Here is a 14,578-nt window from a genome sequence, read left to right as displayed (position 1 = left end):
GCTCCACAGGGTCATATCAGAGCCTGAGGCCGCACAGGGAGTGCTAGCCCCGGTTCTCAGGGCAGGGGTTGTGTCTGCTCTGTCACACGTCACACGGGGGCTCCCCCAGGCCTGCCTTCCTCTGCCCTCCCTCTAGCTGCCAGTGACCCCCAAACCCCAGGCCTGGTGCACTGTTTCCTGCAGCTCTGAGGCGTGAGACATCAGAAGGGACTTCCAGAGCTGGGGCCTGGCTCTCATCCAACCAGGCTGGCTTTCAGAGCGGACTATGGGCACGCCCCACGCTGGTCAATGTCGGCGGTGGGGGGATGGGTGCCCCCCAATCTAGGAGACAGATGAGGCTGGACAGCAGAGGGGTGGCAGAGAAAACCTACCCCATTGCGACACCTCCGCGGCCCTCATGCAGCTGCCTCCACCAACCGGCGAAGAGCGGCTGCCCAAGACCGCCGAGACCCCAACAAGGGTGGAGGGGCTCAGGCAGGGCTGCGGAGAGGAGGCCACATGGGTGGCCTGGTTGATGAGGAGGCTCTCTGTCCCTGAAGCCTGGGAAGAGCCATCTCTGCCGAGGGATCCCCGGACGCGGAGACTCCGGATCCGGCTGGCTGGAACAGGAGTCCCGGGCCGGGGCAGAGGGAGGTGAGCGGCGCCTGGCAAGCCAGTCCCACCGGGAGGATGGGGGTGTAGGTGGACGGGAGGAGGCAGAGGACAGGGACTGGGCGGACAGTGGGGGCTGAGGCGGGGGACGGCAGCTCTTCGCGTCCCACCCCCATCTCCGCCCATCAGGAGCCAAGCCAGCGGCGACCGCGAGAGGGCGGCCAGGGTATTCACGGGTGTGGGGAGACCCCTTAAAGAGCTCTCAGGGGCCGGCCACAGTGGGCGGGGCCACCCCAGCGACCACCCCCTCAGGCCCCGCCCCCGGCCCGCGCTCGCTCCCCACGTGGCCGCTGACGGGCGGGGCGGCACCTCCTCTTCCTCCCGCCCGCCCCGCCCCGCCCGCCCCTCGCCCGCTTGGAGCCACGGTCCGAGCCTTGCGGAGCGCCGCAGTGGGATCCGGCTGCCCGCAGCCCCTGACCCGGCCCCGGACGGAGTGCCGGCAGCACCACCGCCCTCTGGCCGCTGCCTCACCGGGTAAGTCCTTGGCCTCGGGGTCCGCTAGGAGCCTCAGGGGAAACTGAGTCCGGGAGGAGGCGGGTGCGTGCTTGCGTCCAGGAGTGAGGCTCCGGGCTGCGGCGTGTGTGCCCCAGGTGGCGGCGGGCGGTTCCGCGGCGCAGGGCACAGTTCCCGGGCGGGGACCCCAGGGCACCCCTGGCCCCCCCGGCACCGCGCGCCCCGCTCGGGACTGTGGTCCTCCGCGGCGCGGCACCGCCCGAGCGCGCACTGCCCGCAAAGTGGTGGGCCCAGGGTCGGCCGGGCCTACTCCAGGGGCAGGCGGGATTTCTGCGCCTCGCGGCTGCCACATCCTGACCATGAATCAGCCACAGTTGGGAAAATAAACTTCAACTTCGGGTCCACAGCCCGGGTGGCACCCCGAGGTGCGCGCTGGCCTGCGGCCCCACCCTGACTGCTTGGCTTCCAGCTGCCCACGCGCAGGTGGGCGCACAGGGGGCTCTCCCCCCATCCCCACCACTGGCAGGCTTAGGGGAATCAGCCTCCATCACAGTTCTCTGTTCCTTTTGGGTGGGGTAGGAGCCAATCCCTGTGCACCCCGAGACCCACCCGTCAACCCTCTAACTGGGGAGTCGCCCCAGGAGTGACCTTGACTAAGGAGGGGAAGCGGGGTGACCAGCTGTGTCCCTGACCGTCCCCAGTCCCCCCTGGGGAGCACAGGCCTGGGGGTGGACTGCCTCTCTGGGCTTTCTGGGGCTCAAGCTCCCCACCCAGGGCTCCCGCAGCTCAGCTGTGACCACAGCGTTATTGGCCACTCCAGCTGGACACACCAGGAGGCAGAGAGTCTGAGACCCTGCCGGGGACAGGGAACCAGGAACCGGGCCAGAGGTCAGACACGCCCAGAAGGCGCTGGATGTAGGAAATTCCTTTACCGCCAGCCCTGCCCCTCCCTCTGGCACTGGAATGGAGCAGGATACTTGCCCTCTTCGGGCCTCAGTTTCCACATTTGCACTCTGAAGGGTGGGACAGCAGTTCAGGCTGAGACCTGCTCCCTGCTGCCCTGCACAGGGGAAGGTGGGGTCCCAGAGCAGTGCTGCCAAGGATGCCACCCAGCCAGGGACTTTTGGTGTGTGGGTGCTCAGCCCCCAGTGCAGCAAATAGCAGCACTGGGTTCCAGGCCTGGAGTCTGAGACCTCACACGGCTCCCATCCCTACCAGGGCAGCAGCAATTTTCTGTTCTAAAAGCCTGGTTGGTGCAGTGAGCCCTCCTGCAACCTGAGGGAGCTGACCCCTGCCCAGGCCCCGCCCTCCCATCCCTGGACTGTCATGGGCCCTACAACCCAGCAAAGGGGGTGTCACTAGTGGGGACAGACCAAGTGGCCAAGTGCGCCTGTAGCCTCCACAGCCAGGGCTCCTGAGCAGCGAAGAGTTAACCTTCAGGTGAGCGCCCACTTTGTGGAGGAGCTGACGGCTGTCAAGCTAATGACACACCGCACTTGTGGGTACGTGGAGGCTCCTACCTGAAATAGACTCTGTGCGCCTTCCATCAAAGTGCAGTTACTTCCCGGGTTGGAAAAGTTATGGGGTTCGTGCAGGCTGCGGGAGGGGTGGGTGGTGACTGGAAAGTAATTCGGTGCTGCCTGTGGGTGTGGGGCAGGACGCAGCTGGCCCAGCTCTGGGGACAGTGAAGTAAGCTCAAGCCTCTGGCTTTTTGCTGGTGCCTGGAGGTCAAATTTCCCCATAGTCAGGAATGAGACCTGACTCCCTGCTGCCAGCCTCCATCTTGCAAACAGCAGGTGTCTGGTAGGTGTGTGGTTCATGGCCCAGTGGACACAAGACGTTGGAGAAGGCACACCCACCTCTGTTTTCAGGATGGTGGATGGGAAGGCCGGGAGGTGGAGACCACACAGGAGCCACTCTCTGGAGGGCAGTCCCCAGGGGCCACAGCAGAGCCAGGCCTAGTGGACAACTGAAGTCAAAGACAAGGAGGCTGCTACCAACTGTGGGAAGGAGAGAGGGCATGGGCGCGGACTCCCCGTCGCTGGAGGGGTGAGCAGGGTCCAACCACCTGGCCCCCTGTTAGAGAGACTTCCACTCCTGCCAGCCTCACCCTAGGAGGGAGTCCTGCCTGGTCTGCCTCTGAGCACCCAGACAGCCTGAGTCCCGAGCTGGGGTGGGGTCTGTTCAGACAGCTGCCCCCCTGCCCAGCACTGGTATACCCTGGCAACCGCCAGGCCAGGAGAGCAGGGCAGACTGGTGGTGCCTGTCCTCTCCTGAGGGTTTGTCCTCTCTCACAGCCTTTTCTAAGCTGTAATTAAATAAGGAACCACAGGGGCTGCTCAGGGTCACCCCTCTGAGGGCTCATGTCAGTCCCCGAGAGCCAGCCCCAAGCCGGGCCTGTTCCCTCACCATTCACACCTGCCTGGGCCGTGTCTGTGTGCTTAGTGAGTGGGTGAGGAGGGAAGGAATGAGCTAGCCTGCTGGGTCCCACCGCACGGTCTCCCACCCTCATCCCTCCCAGTGAGGCGTGGGTCCTGCAGGAACATTCATTTCACAGATGAGGCAAGGGACAGTCAGTGCCATTTTACACTCCGTGCCATCCATTCTGCCAGGAGGGGCTGATAAAGCCCCTACTGTGTGCATCTGCCTTTGTGCCCAGAGCCTGGAGCCCAGCCCCGCTGGCACTGTGCCAGGTAGGCACATGGCACTTACTGGATGTCAGGGTGCATATGGGCTGGCCCCACAGAGTAGCTGGAGGCCGAGGCCCCCCACCCCTTGTTGCTACCACTGGGGTAGGCTCAGGGTCCTGGCACTGCCACTCTGGGAATAGGACAGGCCTGTCCTGGTCAAGTAGCCGTTACCAGGCCTCCAAACTCGGGGATTGGTAGGGCAGGAATAGGCCCGCCCTCTAGGCAGCCACCTGTGTCAATCCAGAGCAGCGCATGCAGAGAACTGCCCAAGGGCCAGCCTGGACCCCAGAGCCCTCCTGGCCAGTCAGGGCCTGGGTCACAGCCTGGGTGGTACGACCAGCATGGTCACAGCCCAGATGGGATGACTAGCGTGACGGCCCTGAGGACAGAATGGCCAAGGGCAAGGGCCAAGGCTACCTTCCTCTTTTGCCTGCAGCTTTTCCCAGAGGCAGCAGAGGTGGGAGGGAGAGGGGCCAGGAGAGAAGGGCCAGGCTGGGCCACCCCGAGCCTCTGTGCCCTCAGTTCACTACTGTTCTCACTTCAGAAGGGTGATTGGCCATGGCTGGGGTACCCTCTGTCTCCCTCAGCCCCAACCTCTGTCTGTTGGAAATGGCATGGAGACCCAGAAGGAGCAGATGGGCACCACTGGAGGCCTGGCCGGGCTCCTGGCGGCCGATCAAGGCCTTTGCAGGGTCAGAGGGACATGGGAAGATGCTGCCAAGGCCCCCGGCCCTGGTGCCCTGGGCAGGGACCCCCTGCTCCCGTGCTATGACAGCTCTCTACCACCCCACCCTCTTCCTGTGACCTGGACTCAATCTGAGCACCCCAAGGTCCAAAGTGGGAGAGGTGGGGTGGGGCGGATTGGAGGGCTGCCCTACTGTTACAGGGCTCTGCCCCAGGCCCACCTCACAGTGACGACTGAGGCCCCCCAGGCAGCCCTTCGTGGGCCAGAACTCAACCAGGAGCTATACCTGGGGCAGAGGGCAGGCTGTCTGCTTCCCATTTTGCAGAGGAGGGCTAATGTCAAAGCCTAGCTTTGAGGCTAACCCAGGGCACAGTTGAGGAGGGAGGGGGAGGGAACCAGTGGCCCACCGAACACACAGCCCTGGGTAACGGCTTCTCTGTATCATCTCCAAGCCCCCATTCAGCTGCTGTAGGCAGAGGCCAGCCCCAGCCCCTCGCTCTGCCCAGCCAGTGGCCGGCTGCCCAACACACATGGAGTCCCAGTGGGCATGGCCAGTGGTGCTGGCATTTGTTCGTGCCTGAGCTGTCCTGGCCCTCGCCGGGTCGGGGGTAGACATGGCCAGCTGTGCAAGGAGGGCCAGCATCCCACTGGCCTCCATCTTCCCATCTGTACCTGGGTCCTTGCAAGCCCTGGGACATGGCCTCGGTGTGCAGCCTGCCTGCCCTACCCTTTGTGCTGCTGGGTCCGTGTTCCTGCTCCAGGCACAGCTCAGACTGTCACCTGCACCCAGCCTAGGCCGGGAGGAGGACACAGGGTGGGGGTGAGGGAGTAGCCACCTGTCCCCACTTGCCTTTGCTTCCACCTTGTGCACAGATGTGAGTGGCCTGAGAACAGGAGCCCCTTGGGGACACCCAGGACCCCTGCCTATGCTTCCATGTGCAGAGGGCCCCCCTGGCTGCCCCTTTCCTGGTCCAGGCCAGGCTGTGGAGGTACAGGCAGAGCAGTGAGGGGCTGCCTGCAGGAGCTGGCAGAGCCATGGGCCGGGCCCAGGAGGGGCCTCACAGGTGGTGCTAGCTTAGCCAACCCAGGTCAGAGCTACAGGGCCCTGGAGAACATCCTGGCCATTTTACAGATGAGAAAACTGAATCTAGAATGGACCTGGCTCTCAGGCCCCTGGCACCTTCGTGTCCCAGCAAGCATTGCCAAGCAGCATGTTGTACCCACGCTGAGGATCTTGTTTGCCCTGTTGGGCCTGACAGGCTGCCTGGCACTGGCTGCCTGGAGCAGAGGTCAAGAGATGCTGAGCAGGGGCTGCAAAGACTCATGCAACGTCCCAGCACCATCCCAGCTCCGTCCCAGCCACCAAACAGGAGGTGTGGGCTGAGCGGGAAGGCAGGTGGTCAGGGCATGTGCTGTGCGTGGTTATGCACTGGCATTACAGGCGGCATCTCGTTGATCTGTCAGTAAGCTGTGGGGTTGGCATTGACACGCTCATCCGCATTTGAGGACAGGAACCAGGAGATCCTATGGGTCACAGGCCGGTCAGCGGCAGAGCCCAGTCTCACCCAGAATCAGAGCCGCCCCCACCCTGGGCCCTGGCAGCAGCCCCTGGCCGTGCTGGGTGCGCAGCCTCAGCGTCTCCCCCACTCTCAATCTGTCTTTGTTCTCCCTGCTCCTGGGAAGGCAGCTGCTAGTGGGGATGTGGGCTGGGGGCAGGGACCATGGAGCCTGGCTTATGGGCAGGCAGCGGGCAGCCGTCCTGTCCTGGCACAGGCAGGGTGGGGGCTGGACACCCTGGGGCCTAGCGAGGCACCCAGCAATCAGGACCTGAACCCTGAAGCTGGGGCCTGGCTCCAACCAGCTGCTGCCCTTCCCCTCCCAGGTTGAGAGAGGCCTTTTCTGAGGACAGAGGAGGGACCTGGGGGCCTCGGAGGGAGGCATCTCTGAGTGTGTCTGGTCTCGAGGGAGGAAACCCAGGTGGGACATTTCTGGTGATGACCTCCTGGTCTTCATGTTCCTGGCCACCTGCCCCCATTGCCCAGCAGACCCCCTGCAGGGTACGTCTGGGGTCTGCGATAGGCCACCCCTGGGCTCATGCCACCTGCAGGGCCTGATCAGGCCCTGTGCCCTCCCCAGTCCCTAACCACAGATCTGCACACGTCACTCCCAGCCACAGCCATAGTAGGTGCTGGCAGGCCCTCAGACAGACTCAGGAAGTACTTCCAGTGCAGCCGCTGGTCCCCCCACGCCTCTCCCTGGGCCCCCAGACTCCAGCCCAGACCCCCGAGAATGCCAGAGGTGACCAGGCCCTCAGGGAGCACCCTGTTGGCCCTGCTCTTTGTGCAGTGGAGACACTGTGGCCTGGAGAAGGTGACTGGCGAGCTGCCTGCCCACCCCAGCCCTGCACACCCTCAGTGCAGGTGGAAGCAAGAGCCTGGCTTCCTGGTGTGGGGCCACCGCCCTTCCTGTCCTCCCTTGCCTGGGCTATGCTTGCCGACCCTACTCCCAGTGAGCCCTCCTTCCAGTGAGCTGGGGCATTTCCTGTTTGCTGCATCCCCCACCCCCCCGCCCCACAGACAGAGCCACCCTCCTCCCTGTGGCTTCCACAGGGCTCTGTTCCTAACCCAGGAAGACGTACCTCCCCCAGGCCTATTGTCTGCCCCAGATCCTGGGGACACAGAGAGCCCAGCTGTAGCCTGGCTCCCGGACCAGTGGTGTCCCCTGGCATTCAGTGCTGGCCAGCCCGGACCCCCAGCCACCTCCACCAACACTTGCCAGAGTGCCATGAAGGACCCCTGGCTCCCAGCTCTCTCCCTGGGTGACCCAAGCAGGGGCTGCCACCGCTGTGAGCCCAGCTTCCCTCTGGGAGATGTTGCTGCTGTCTTTTGATCATTTTGCTTGCTTTCTTCCTCAGTAGCAAACAACCGTATTCATCCTAGATGCAGCTTTGGTTAGTGATTGGGCAGGTGTCCTGGTGGCATCGCACACACCATGTGATTGAACTCCGTCAGCATGTGGCTGCTTCCCATCTTTGTCTTTTGATCATGATGCTGCTGAGAGCGTCTTTCTACCTACCCACTCCCAGGGGGCCCTTCTGTCCTGCTGTGGGTCCCCACAGTGGCCCAGGGGCCCTCTTTGCACAACAAGCAGAGTTCAAGATCTTGGAGGGCTTTGGAGGCAGGAGTCTCACACTGCATCCAGATCTTAGGGACTGCAGGCAGCATGAAGGCTAGAGTGCTTCTTGGGTGTGAGATGGGCCAGGGGACAGTGAGGACACAACCAGCCCTCACTGAGGCCCAGTGCGCCCCGTGACCCTGGACAGGTGGCAACGGGTGGACCCCCATCCTCGCCTGCCTTGAGGCCCCCTGTATACAGGCCCTCCCTGGGCCTTGCCGGCAGTCGGTGAGCCACCAGGTCAGTGGAGGTCCCTCAAGGGGCCGTTGGCCGGGTGGGGAAGGTGACACATGCCGGAGGCTCAAAGGAGCTGGCAGTCTGAGTGGGAGGGAGGGGAATGGGGGTCATGGTAGGACAGGCTCAGCTCCAGGTGCCTCCACCGCCCTGCAGGGCTTGGGCTGCCTAGAACCCCGGGGTGCTGCCAGGAATGCGTGCAGTTCTGGAGATCCATGGGTTGCCAAGCAGTGGAAAAATTTGGGCTCTTGGAGGAGCTAAAAATACAGTGTGGCAGCCCCTGCCTCCTAGTTCCGGAATCCTCTCCTGCCGTTCTGCCCGCCCACCCCGTGGAAGACAAGTTCCCTCCCTGTACCCTCACCACCAACGCTGGCTCAGGGCCCAGAAGCATCCATCCCTGTGCCAGTGCCAGAAGGGCCACACTGCGGCTGCCTGCCCACTCCCAGGGGCCCAGGCAGTGGCCCCCACGGGCGCTCATGTGCCCAGCCGGTGCCTGCCCTACCCCCGCCTCTGCTTCAGGATCCCCAGAGCCCCTTGGTCCCAGGCACACAAGGCAGTACCTGCCTCCCCAGGGCTGTCCGGCTCAGGGCTTGGCCTGTTCCTCGTGGGGAGCCTGGACTCAGGCAGACCTCTCCCTTCCCTACCAGTGGGGCCTTCACACGGGAGGGGGCTCTTCCAGGCAGACTCAGAACATGTCACAGTGGGGCCTCCAGGCCCATTGGTGCTGGCTGAGGGCGTAGGACCCGCCACACGGTGCTGTGGAAGGCCCTCCTCGCCTGGTTCCTGGGGCTTCAGGGGCTGGCTCAGGTCCCTCAGGTACCCAGGATTCAGGCCTGGGTACCCTAACCCCAGCCCGTGTGCCACTCAGGGTCATGGGCCCATGCAGGAGCCCCCAGCTACTCTCCACAGCTCGGGGCTGGGCCTGCCTCAAGAGCCCACACTCCCCGGCTCTGGTTTTCTGTCTGTACCGCAGGGGCTGGGCACATGGCCTCAGGTCTAGTGAGGGCCAGCGATGTCCTTGTCCCCACCCACACCACACACTCAGCTTGACTGCTGACTGCCAGGCGGGGCAGTGGCCCAGCGGCTTCCCGAGCGTCAGTGCAGCTGCCCTAGCGTGTAGGCATTCGGATGGAGGTGCTGGCAGCACCACACCAGGCTGGCCAGGCCCAGGCCCAGAGGGGGACCCTGCCTGTAGGAGCTGGAGTCTGAGGGGAGAGGCGTGGCCCTGTCCTCTGGAAGCCCCACGCTAGTGCTGAAGAACCACGGTGAGGTCCCACTAGCGTGGGTGGGGCGAGCCCCTCAGACCTCAGAGTCTTCGTCTGCAGAAGACCTGCCGTGTGCGGTTCCATTGGTGCCGGTGGACTGCTGGGGGTGGGGTGGATGGGACACCCCTTCTTGGCGTCCTGACCCTTTTGCTGTCTGAGGCGTGGGGTCTGGCCTGAGCCATGGGTACTGGGCCCTGCAGAGCCTGGATGGTCCTGCCCTGCCTCAGCCAGAGTTGGTGTCGGCTGTAAAAAAGATTGCGAAGAACGCAAATTCCTGTGCCTGTGGGGAGGTGGCCACGCCCTACAGCCGGGGCTGGGGAGCTCTGAGGACACATTCCTGTGCTGGTGGCCCCGCCAACCCACTTTCCAGATGGACAACAGAGAAGGGCAGCCTGCCCCGGGGCACACAGCTCAGCAATGAGACTCCCGCCCCCTGCCCTTCTCAGTTGGCACTGGCACCTTCCAGGGTATTGTTCCCTGTAGCCCCGTGCCCCTGAGATCAGTACACTGTGGGTTCCTTCTGGAATCCTTGCAGAAGTGGACACCACCCCCCAGTAAAAACAGGCAAGGCTGTTTGTGCAGAGCTGGCTGTAGCAGGGAGTCGGCCACTGCCACCCGCGTTTAGCAGATACTCAGGCGGGCGGGGCAGTGGGAAGCCTCATGGTTTTCTCATGGATATTTCACTCTATACATAGAAAGCTTTTTATAGACAAAAGGAAGGCTCGGGGATGCCCTGAGAGAGGCTGCTGGCTGGAAGTCGGGCTCCTATGATGGGACAAAAATCACGGAAGCTGTCAGTTATTAACGAGGTCCCGGCCATTTGGGGCCAGTGGCCAGATTGCGGGTCAGAGTGCTGCATATATGGTCTGGCCGTGGTGTGTTTGCAGGTTCAGCCTCATGCTGAAAAGCAGTTGGAACATTCCCCATCGTAGAGACCGGGGGGCGCAGATGAGATCGGGCAGCCTTGGTGGCATCGCAGAAGGAGGAAGGCAGCTCTGGTCTCATCCTCCAGGTCCTCAGCTGGAACCCTGTCTGTGCTGGGCCGTAGCCCAGCAAGGCCCTGCTACACTCACTGCCCCCAGACAGCACCTGGTGGGGCACGGTCAACCGGGGCAGCTCAGACACAGAGCTGGGCACCCAGGCACAGGGGTATGGAAAGCTGATGGGCAGGAGGGCCAGTTTCCTCCCACCGTGGCTCCACCCCACTGACCAAGGGGGCTCCTCTTGACTGGGGTCTTTCAGGGACTTGCACAGGGCAAGGAGCACTGGGCAGTGCCAAGAGGGGCAGTACTCAGGTCAGGGAGCACCTTCGAGTCCAGGGACACCCTGGGGCCTGGGGCACAGGTGGCTCGCGGAGGCACTGCTTGTCTCTAAAAGGTCAGGATTTTTTGCGTGGAGGGACCCCTGGGGCTCTTGGCTGGAGAGGACACTCTGGATGCCAGGGGCCGGGCCTGGGAGAGTTCATAACTCCGTCCGCTCAGCCTGTGCCAAGGAGACTCCGGCCAATGGAAGCGGGGGAGGAAAGGAGGGTCAGTTGTGGGGCCTCTTTAGGCAGCAGCAGCCAAGGTGGGTGGGAATACGTGCAGAGGCTCGGCTGCCTGGCTCTTCATGGTGGTGGGAGCAACCCCTACTGCTACCAGGAGGGGCGTTGGGGACCCGGGTGGCTCTGACAGCTCAGCGGTCCGCAGCAATGAGAAGCCAGGGGAGCGTGAGGAGCAGCCCAGGGCAGGGCCCAGAGTGGGTGGGCAGAGGCGGCCGGAAGGTCCTGCGCATCTGGGTGAGTGGATAGCCACTGGGTGACCAAGAGGGCCGGGCCTGGGAGGGCAGCTTAAAACCACAGTGGGCCGGGGGCTCCGGGCTGTCTGCTGTACAGTGCCCAGACCAGGACCCCCTGCCGGGAGGAGGGGCATCACAAGGACAGCCTCTCAGGATGCTCCTGGCAGCCTGATGCTGGAGGTGCGGAGGAGGAAACTGAGGCCTAGGCAGGATGAGTGACTGGGCCCAGGTGTGCTGGTGAGGGCCCGAGCTGGGGACACGCAGATCAGAGCTCTGGCTTACACCTGTCAGGCTGCCTCCTGGAAGGAACCCGCTGGCCTCCCGGGGCAGTTGAACAGGTGGAGGGCTGAGGGGTGGTGCGGGGAGTAGGGGCTGGACTGCCGGAAACACCAGGCTTGGTCGTGGGCCAGGCTGGGGAGTGGGCCTGAGACCTCAAGGGCAGGTGCTCCAGGACACTCTCCCAAGGCAGGAGGGGAGGAATGGGGCCTCCAGCGGTGAGGACAGCAGCGGGGCTGGGGCCAGAGCTGCCTGGGGAGGCAGGCGCTTGGGTTCTCAACCCTGCTTGGCTTCTGTGACCTCAAATGCCCCTCAGCCGGGGGTCCCCTGACTTACCAGGCTGCGCAGCACTTGAAGCAAAGCCATGCGGGACCTCCAGTCACAGCCCAGCCGTGCCCAGGTGAGGGACTGTGGGCACAGACCCAGCTTCTCTGGGACCCAGCCACCTCTAGTTCCCCACCTGTTGCAGGAGGTATAAAGTGCCTGCCTTGGAGGTGGTGGGAAGCCAAGGGCCAGGGTGGAGAGTGCTGGGCCAGGGTGGAGGCTCAGAGCATGTCCCTGCCAGGCCCGGCCCCCGAGCTCCCTCCCCGAGGCTCCACGCAGCCGTTCTCAGACGCTAAATATAAGATCTGAGCCATACATGGTTGCAGGAGGGCCTGGGATGCCCCTGACCTTCGAGGCCAGTTCCCAGGGTCTGTGGCTGGGGACAGCGGCTGGGGAGATGTGGCGGCGTGGAGCTGATGTCAGAGGTGCAACCGCCTGTCCTGCTGTTCTGTTTTGGGGAAAGGCACGTCTTGGGGCTCTTCTGGGCTGGGCCTGTTACCAGGGTGTTCCCAGGGCTGAAGTCAGGCCTGTTGCGACTGAATTCTGGTTAAACCCTGAGTGCCAAGGGTCTCCGTCTTCCTGTTGGTGTGAGCCCCCCACCCACATGCAGATGGGCAGACTGAGGCCCAGGGGAGACCCGGGAGCTGCCTCTCCTCCCCAGCCATGCTCTTGACGCTGTGGGCGGCCCAGGCAGTGCCTGAGGTTTGGAATCTCCCTGTCCATATTGTCCACTGGGGCGGGGGAAGTGCCCTGGGGTGAGATAAGGGAGCCTCAGATGCGCCGTTTTGTTGCATCATGACCACGGGTAGTGTTCCAGCCAGTGGAGCCTCCCGCTCCCCCCAGTCCTTCCCAAGCTCATCCGGTCCTGTCAAGTCGCAGGGGCCGTGTTGGCCTCGGAATTGCGGTGCAGGTCTGAGCCGGCTCCTCCCCTCCTAGCCCTGAGCCTGGGGGTCCACATGCATGCAGTGGGGCCCTTCCTGCCTGCCGCCTCAGTTGCCGAAATTCGGTCAGGGATGGGTACAGGGAAGCCTAAGATATAGTGGGGGACACAGAGCTACTCCTAACCCTCAGCATGACACGTGAGCAGGAATTACAGCAGAGAAACTGAGGCTGAGGGAAGTGGCCCATCTGCACTGGTGGCCAGGAGGACAGCCCCCATCCCCTCCCCGCTGACGGCTCCCTGCCCTCTGCCCGCAGCTCGGCAAGATGTCGGTGAAGGAGGGCGCACAGCGCAAGTGGGCAGCGCTGAAGGAGAAGCTGGGGCCACAGGACTCGGACCCCACAGAGGCCAACCTGGAGAGCGCGGACCCTGAGCTGTGCATCCGGCTGCTCCAGATGCCCTCTGTGGTCAACTACTCCGGCCTGCGCAAGCGCCTGGAGGGCAGCGACGGCAGCTGGATGGTGCAATTCCTGGAGCAGAGCGGCCTGGACCTGCTGCTCGAGGCGCTGGCGCGGCTGTCGGGCCGCGGCGTGGCACGCATCTCGGATGCCCTGCTGCAGCTCACCTGCGTGAGCTGCGTGCGCGCCGTCATGAACTCGCGGCAGGGCATCGAGTACATCCTCAGCAACCAGGGCTACGTGCGCCAGCTCTCCCAGGGTGAGCCGCAGTGCGGGAGGGCCGCCCAGGCAGACACTAGGGACCTGGTATGAGGCTTCAGCCTGGGGACCCACCAGGAGGAAGGCAGCCAGACAGGCAAGGAGGGCTTCCTGGAGGAGGACTGGCTTCCTGGGCTCAGGAAAAACATCCACATTCACTCCTAGTCTGAGGCTTCCAGGTCACCCCAGTCCCCGCACTGCTGCACCAGCGGTCCCCCTGTGCCCCTCTGTGTTCTATGTCTCTGCTCCATCCTTCCTCCCCATCCTGTGCTGGCTCCCACCCTCTGGCCTCTCTGCCCTTGTCCACACCTCGGCGGCAGGAGTCACCTGAGTTAGAGATGCAAATCCACCCGAGTGGCTCCTACATACACCTGCCTGGCTCCAAGCCCTTCAGCCTCAGCCTAGACAAAGCCCTTCAGGTCTGGCCCACATCTACTGATGGTGTCACCCTCCACCTCCCAGCGCCTTCCCCAGCGTCTCCCTCCCTGCCCTGTCCCCTACTCCAGCACCCAGGAACCTCGTCCCTGGCAGGCAGGCCTCTTGTCTCTGCCTCTGCTCATGTTTTCTGCCTTTGTGTCCTCCAAGGTCCTGAACTAAGCCCTTAAGCCCCAGCTCCCTTTCCTCTCCTCCAGGAAGTCTCCCCAGCCTGTGCCCAAAGTTAGTCCTGGCCCCTTGAGAGAACCCCTTGCTGTGCCGCTCCATGGCTGCTGCCAGGTCCCACCGATGCTTGGGGATGAGCTAGGCTGGGCAGTGATGGGCAGGGCGGGACCCATGGGGGCAGCAGGTACCTGTGCGGGCAAGCAAGCCAGAGGCACCTCGTTTCTGTTGGACCCAGGGGACAGAGGCAGGTGCAGGGGCCAGCCGCTCTCAGCCTGTCTCCCTAGCCTGGGCCTGGCAGGGCCCCTCTATGGAGTCTTTTGTGAATTGTTCTCAGCAGGGTCAGATGAGAGACACCCCCAGAACTTTCACAGCTCCAGGGATGGGGTGGGAGGCAGGGGTTCATAGGAATGAGGTTATGTCTGCCGTAAACACAGTAAGTGCTGCACTGGGAGAAAACCTGGGCCCAGAGCCAGTGACAGGATGGGGCGGCTGCCTCCACGCCCTTCCCTGCAGGGTCTGGCCCTGTGGTCCAGGAGCAGAGTCAGGACACCGAGGAGTGGGCAGCTCGTTGGGGCCCAGCCCAGCCCTTTGTTCAGCACTGCGGTGGGCCACGGACAAGTGCCCGGCACCCCTGGCGTCTGCCTGCCAGGCCCAGAGCCCCAGCCCTGAGCCCAGCTGCACAGGCATAGGAAAGGGTGCATTGGCCCTGCTGAGCCTGCCCACTCCACCCTGGCAGCCCTGGACACATCCAACGTGATGGTGAAGAAGCAGGTGTTTGAGCTGCTGGCCGCCCTGTGCATCTACTCTCCCGAGGGCCACGCACTGACCCTGGACGCCCTGGACCACTACAAGGT

At 63.7% G+C, this 14,578-nt stretch overlaps 1 protein-coding gene across 4 annotated transcripts in view; it reads left to right on the top strand.

Annotated features, from left to right (window-relative positions):
* Nucleotides 1–966: 966 nt before the first annotated feature.
* The window catches only part of LOC105489925 (inverted formin 2), a 29,137-nt gene continuing 15,525 nt past the window's right edge, over nucleotides 967–14,578 (top strand). For 3 of the 4 annotated variants that reach the window (XM_071099481.1, XM_071099480.1, XM_071099479.1), the window contains exons 1-3: nucleotides 10,790–10,929; nucleotides 12,726–13,125; nucleotides 14,461–14,576. In XM_071099481.1, coding sequence (XP_070955582.1) covers nucleotides 10,843–10,929; nucleotides 12,726–13,125; nucleotides 14,461–14,576 — 603 coding nt within the window. In that variant the 5' untranslated portion in view covers nucleotides 10,790–10,842. Of the gene's footprint in view, nucleotides 1,126–10,789; nucleotides 10,930–12,725; nucleotides 13,126–14,460; nucleotides 14,577–14,578 lie in introns of those variants that run through there. The other variant, XM_071099482.1, reaches the window with a different exon arrangement.

The sequence above is a fragment of the Macaca nemestrina genome, chromosome 7 (assembly GCF_043159975.1).
Source record: "Macaca nemestrina isolate mMacNem1 chromosome 7, mMacNem.hap1, whole genome shotgun sequence".
Taxonomy (NCBI): domain Eukaryota; kingdom Metazoa; phylum Chordata; class Mammalia; order Primates; family Cercopithecidae; genus Macaca; species Macaca nemestrina.
The sequence above is the reverse complement of the archived record's forward strand: the minus strand, read 5'-3'. Positions and strand labels throughout refer to the sequence as shown.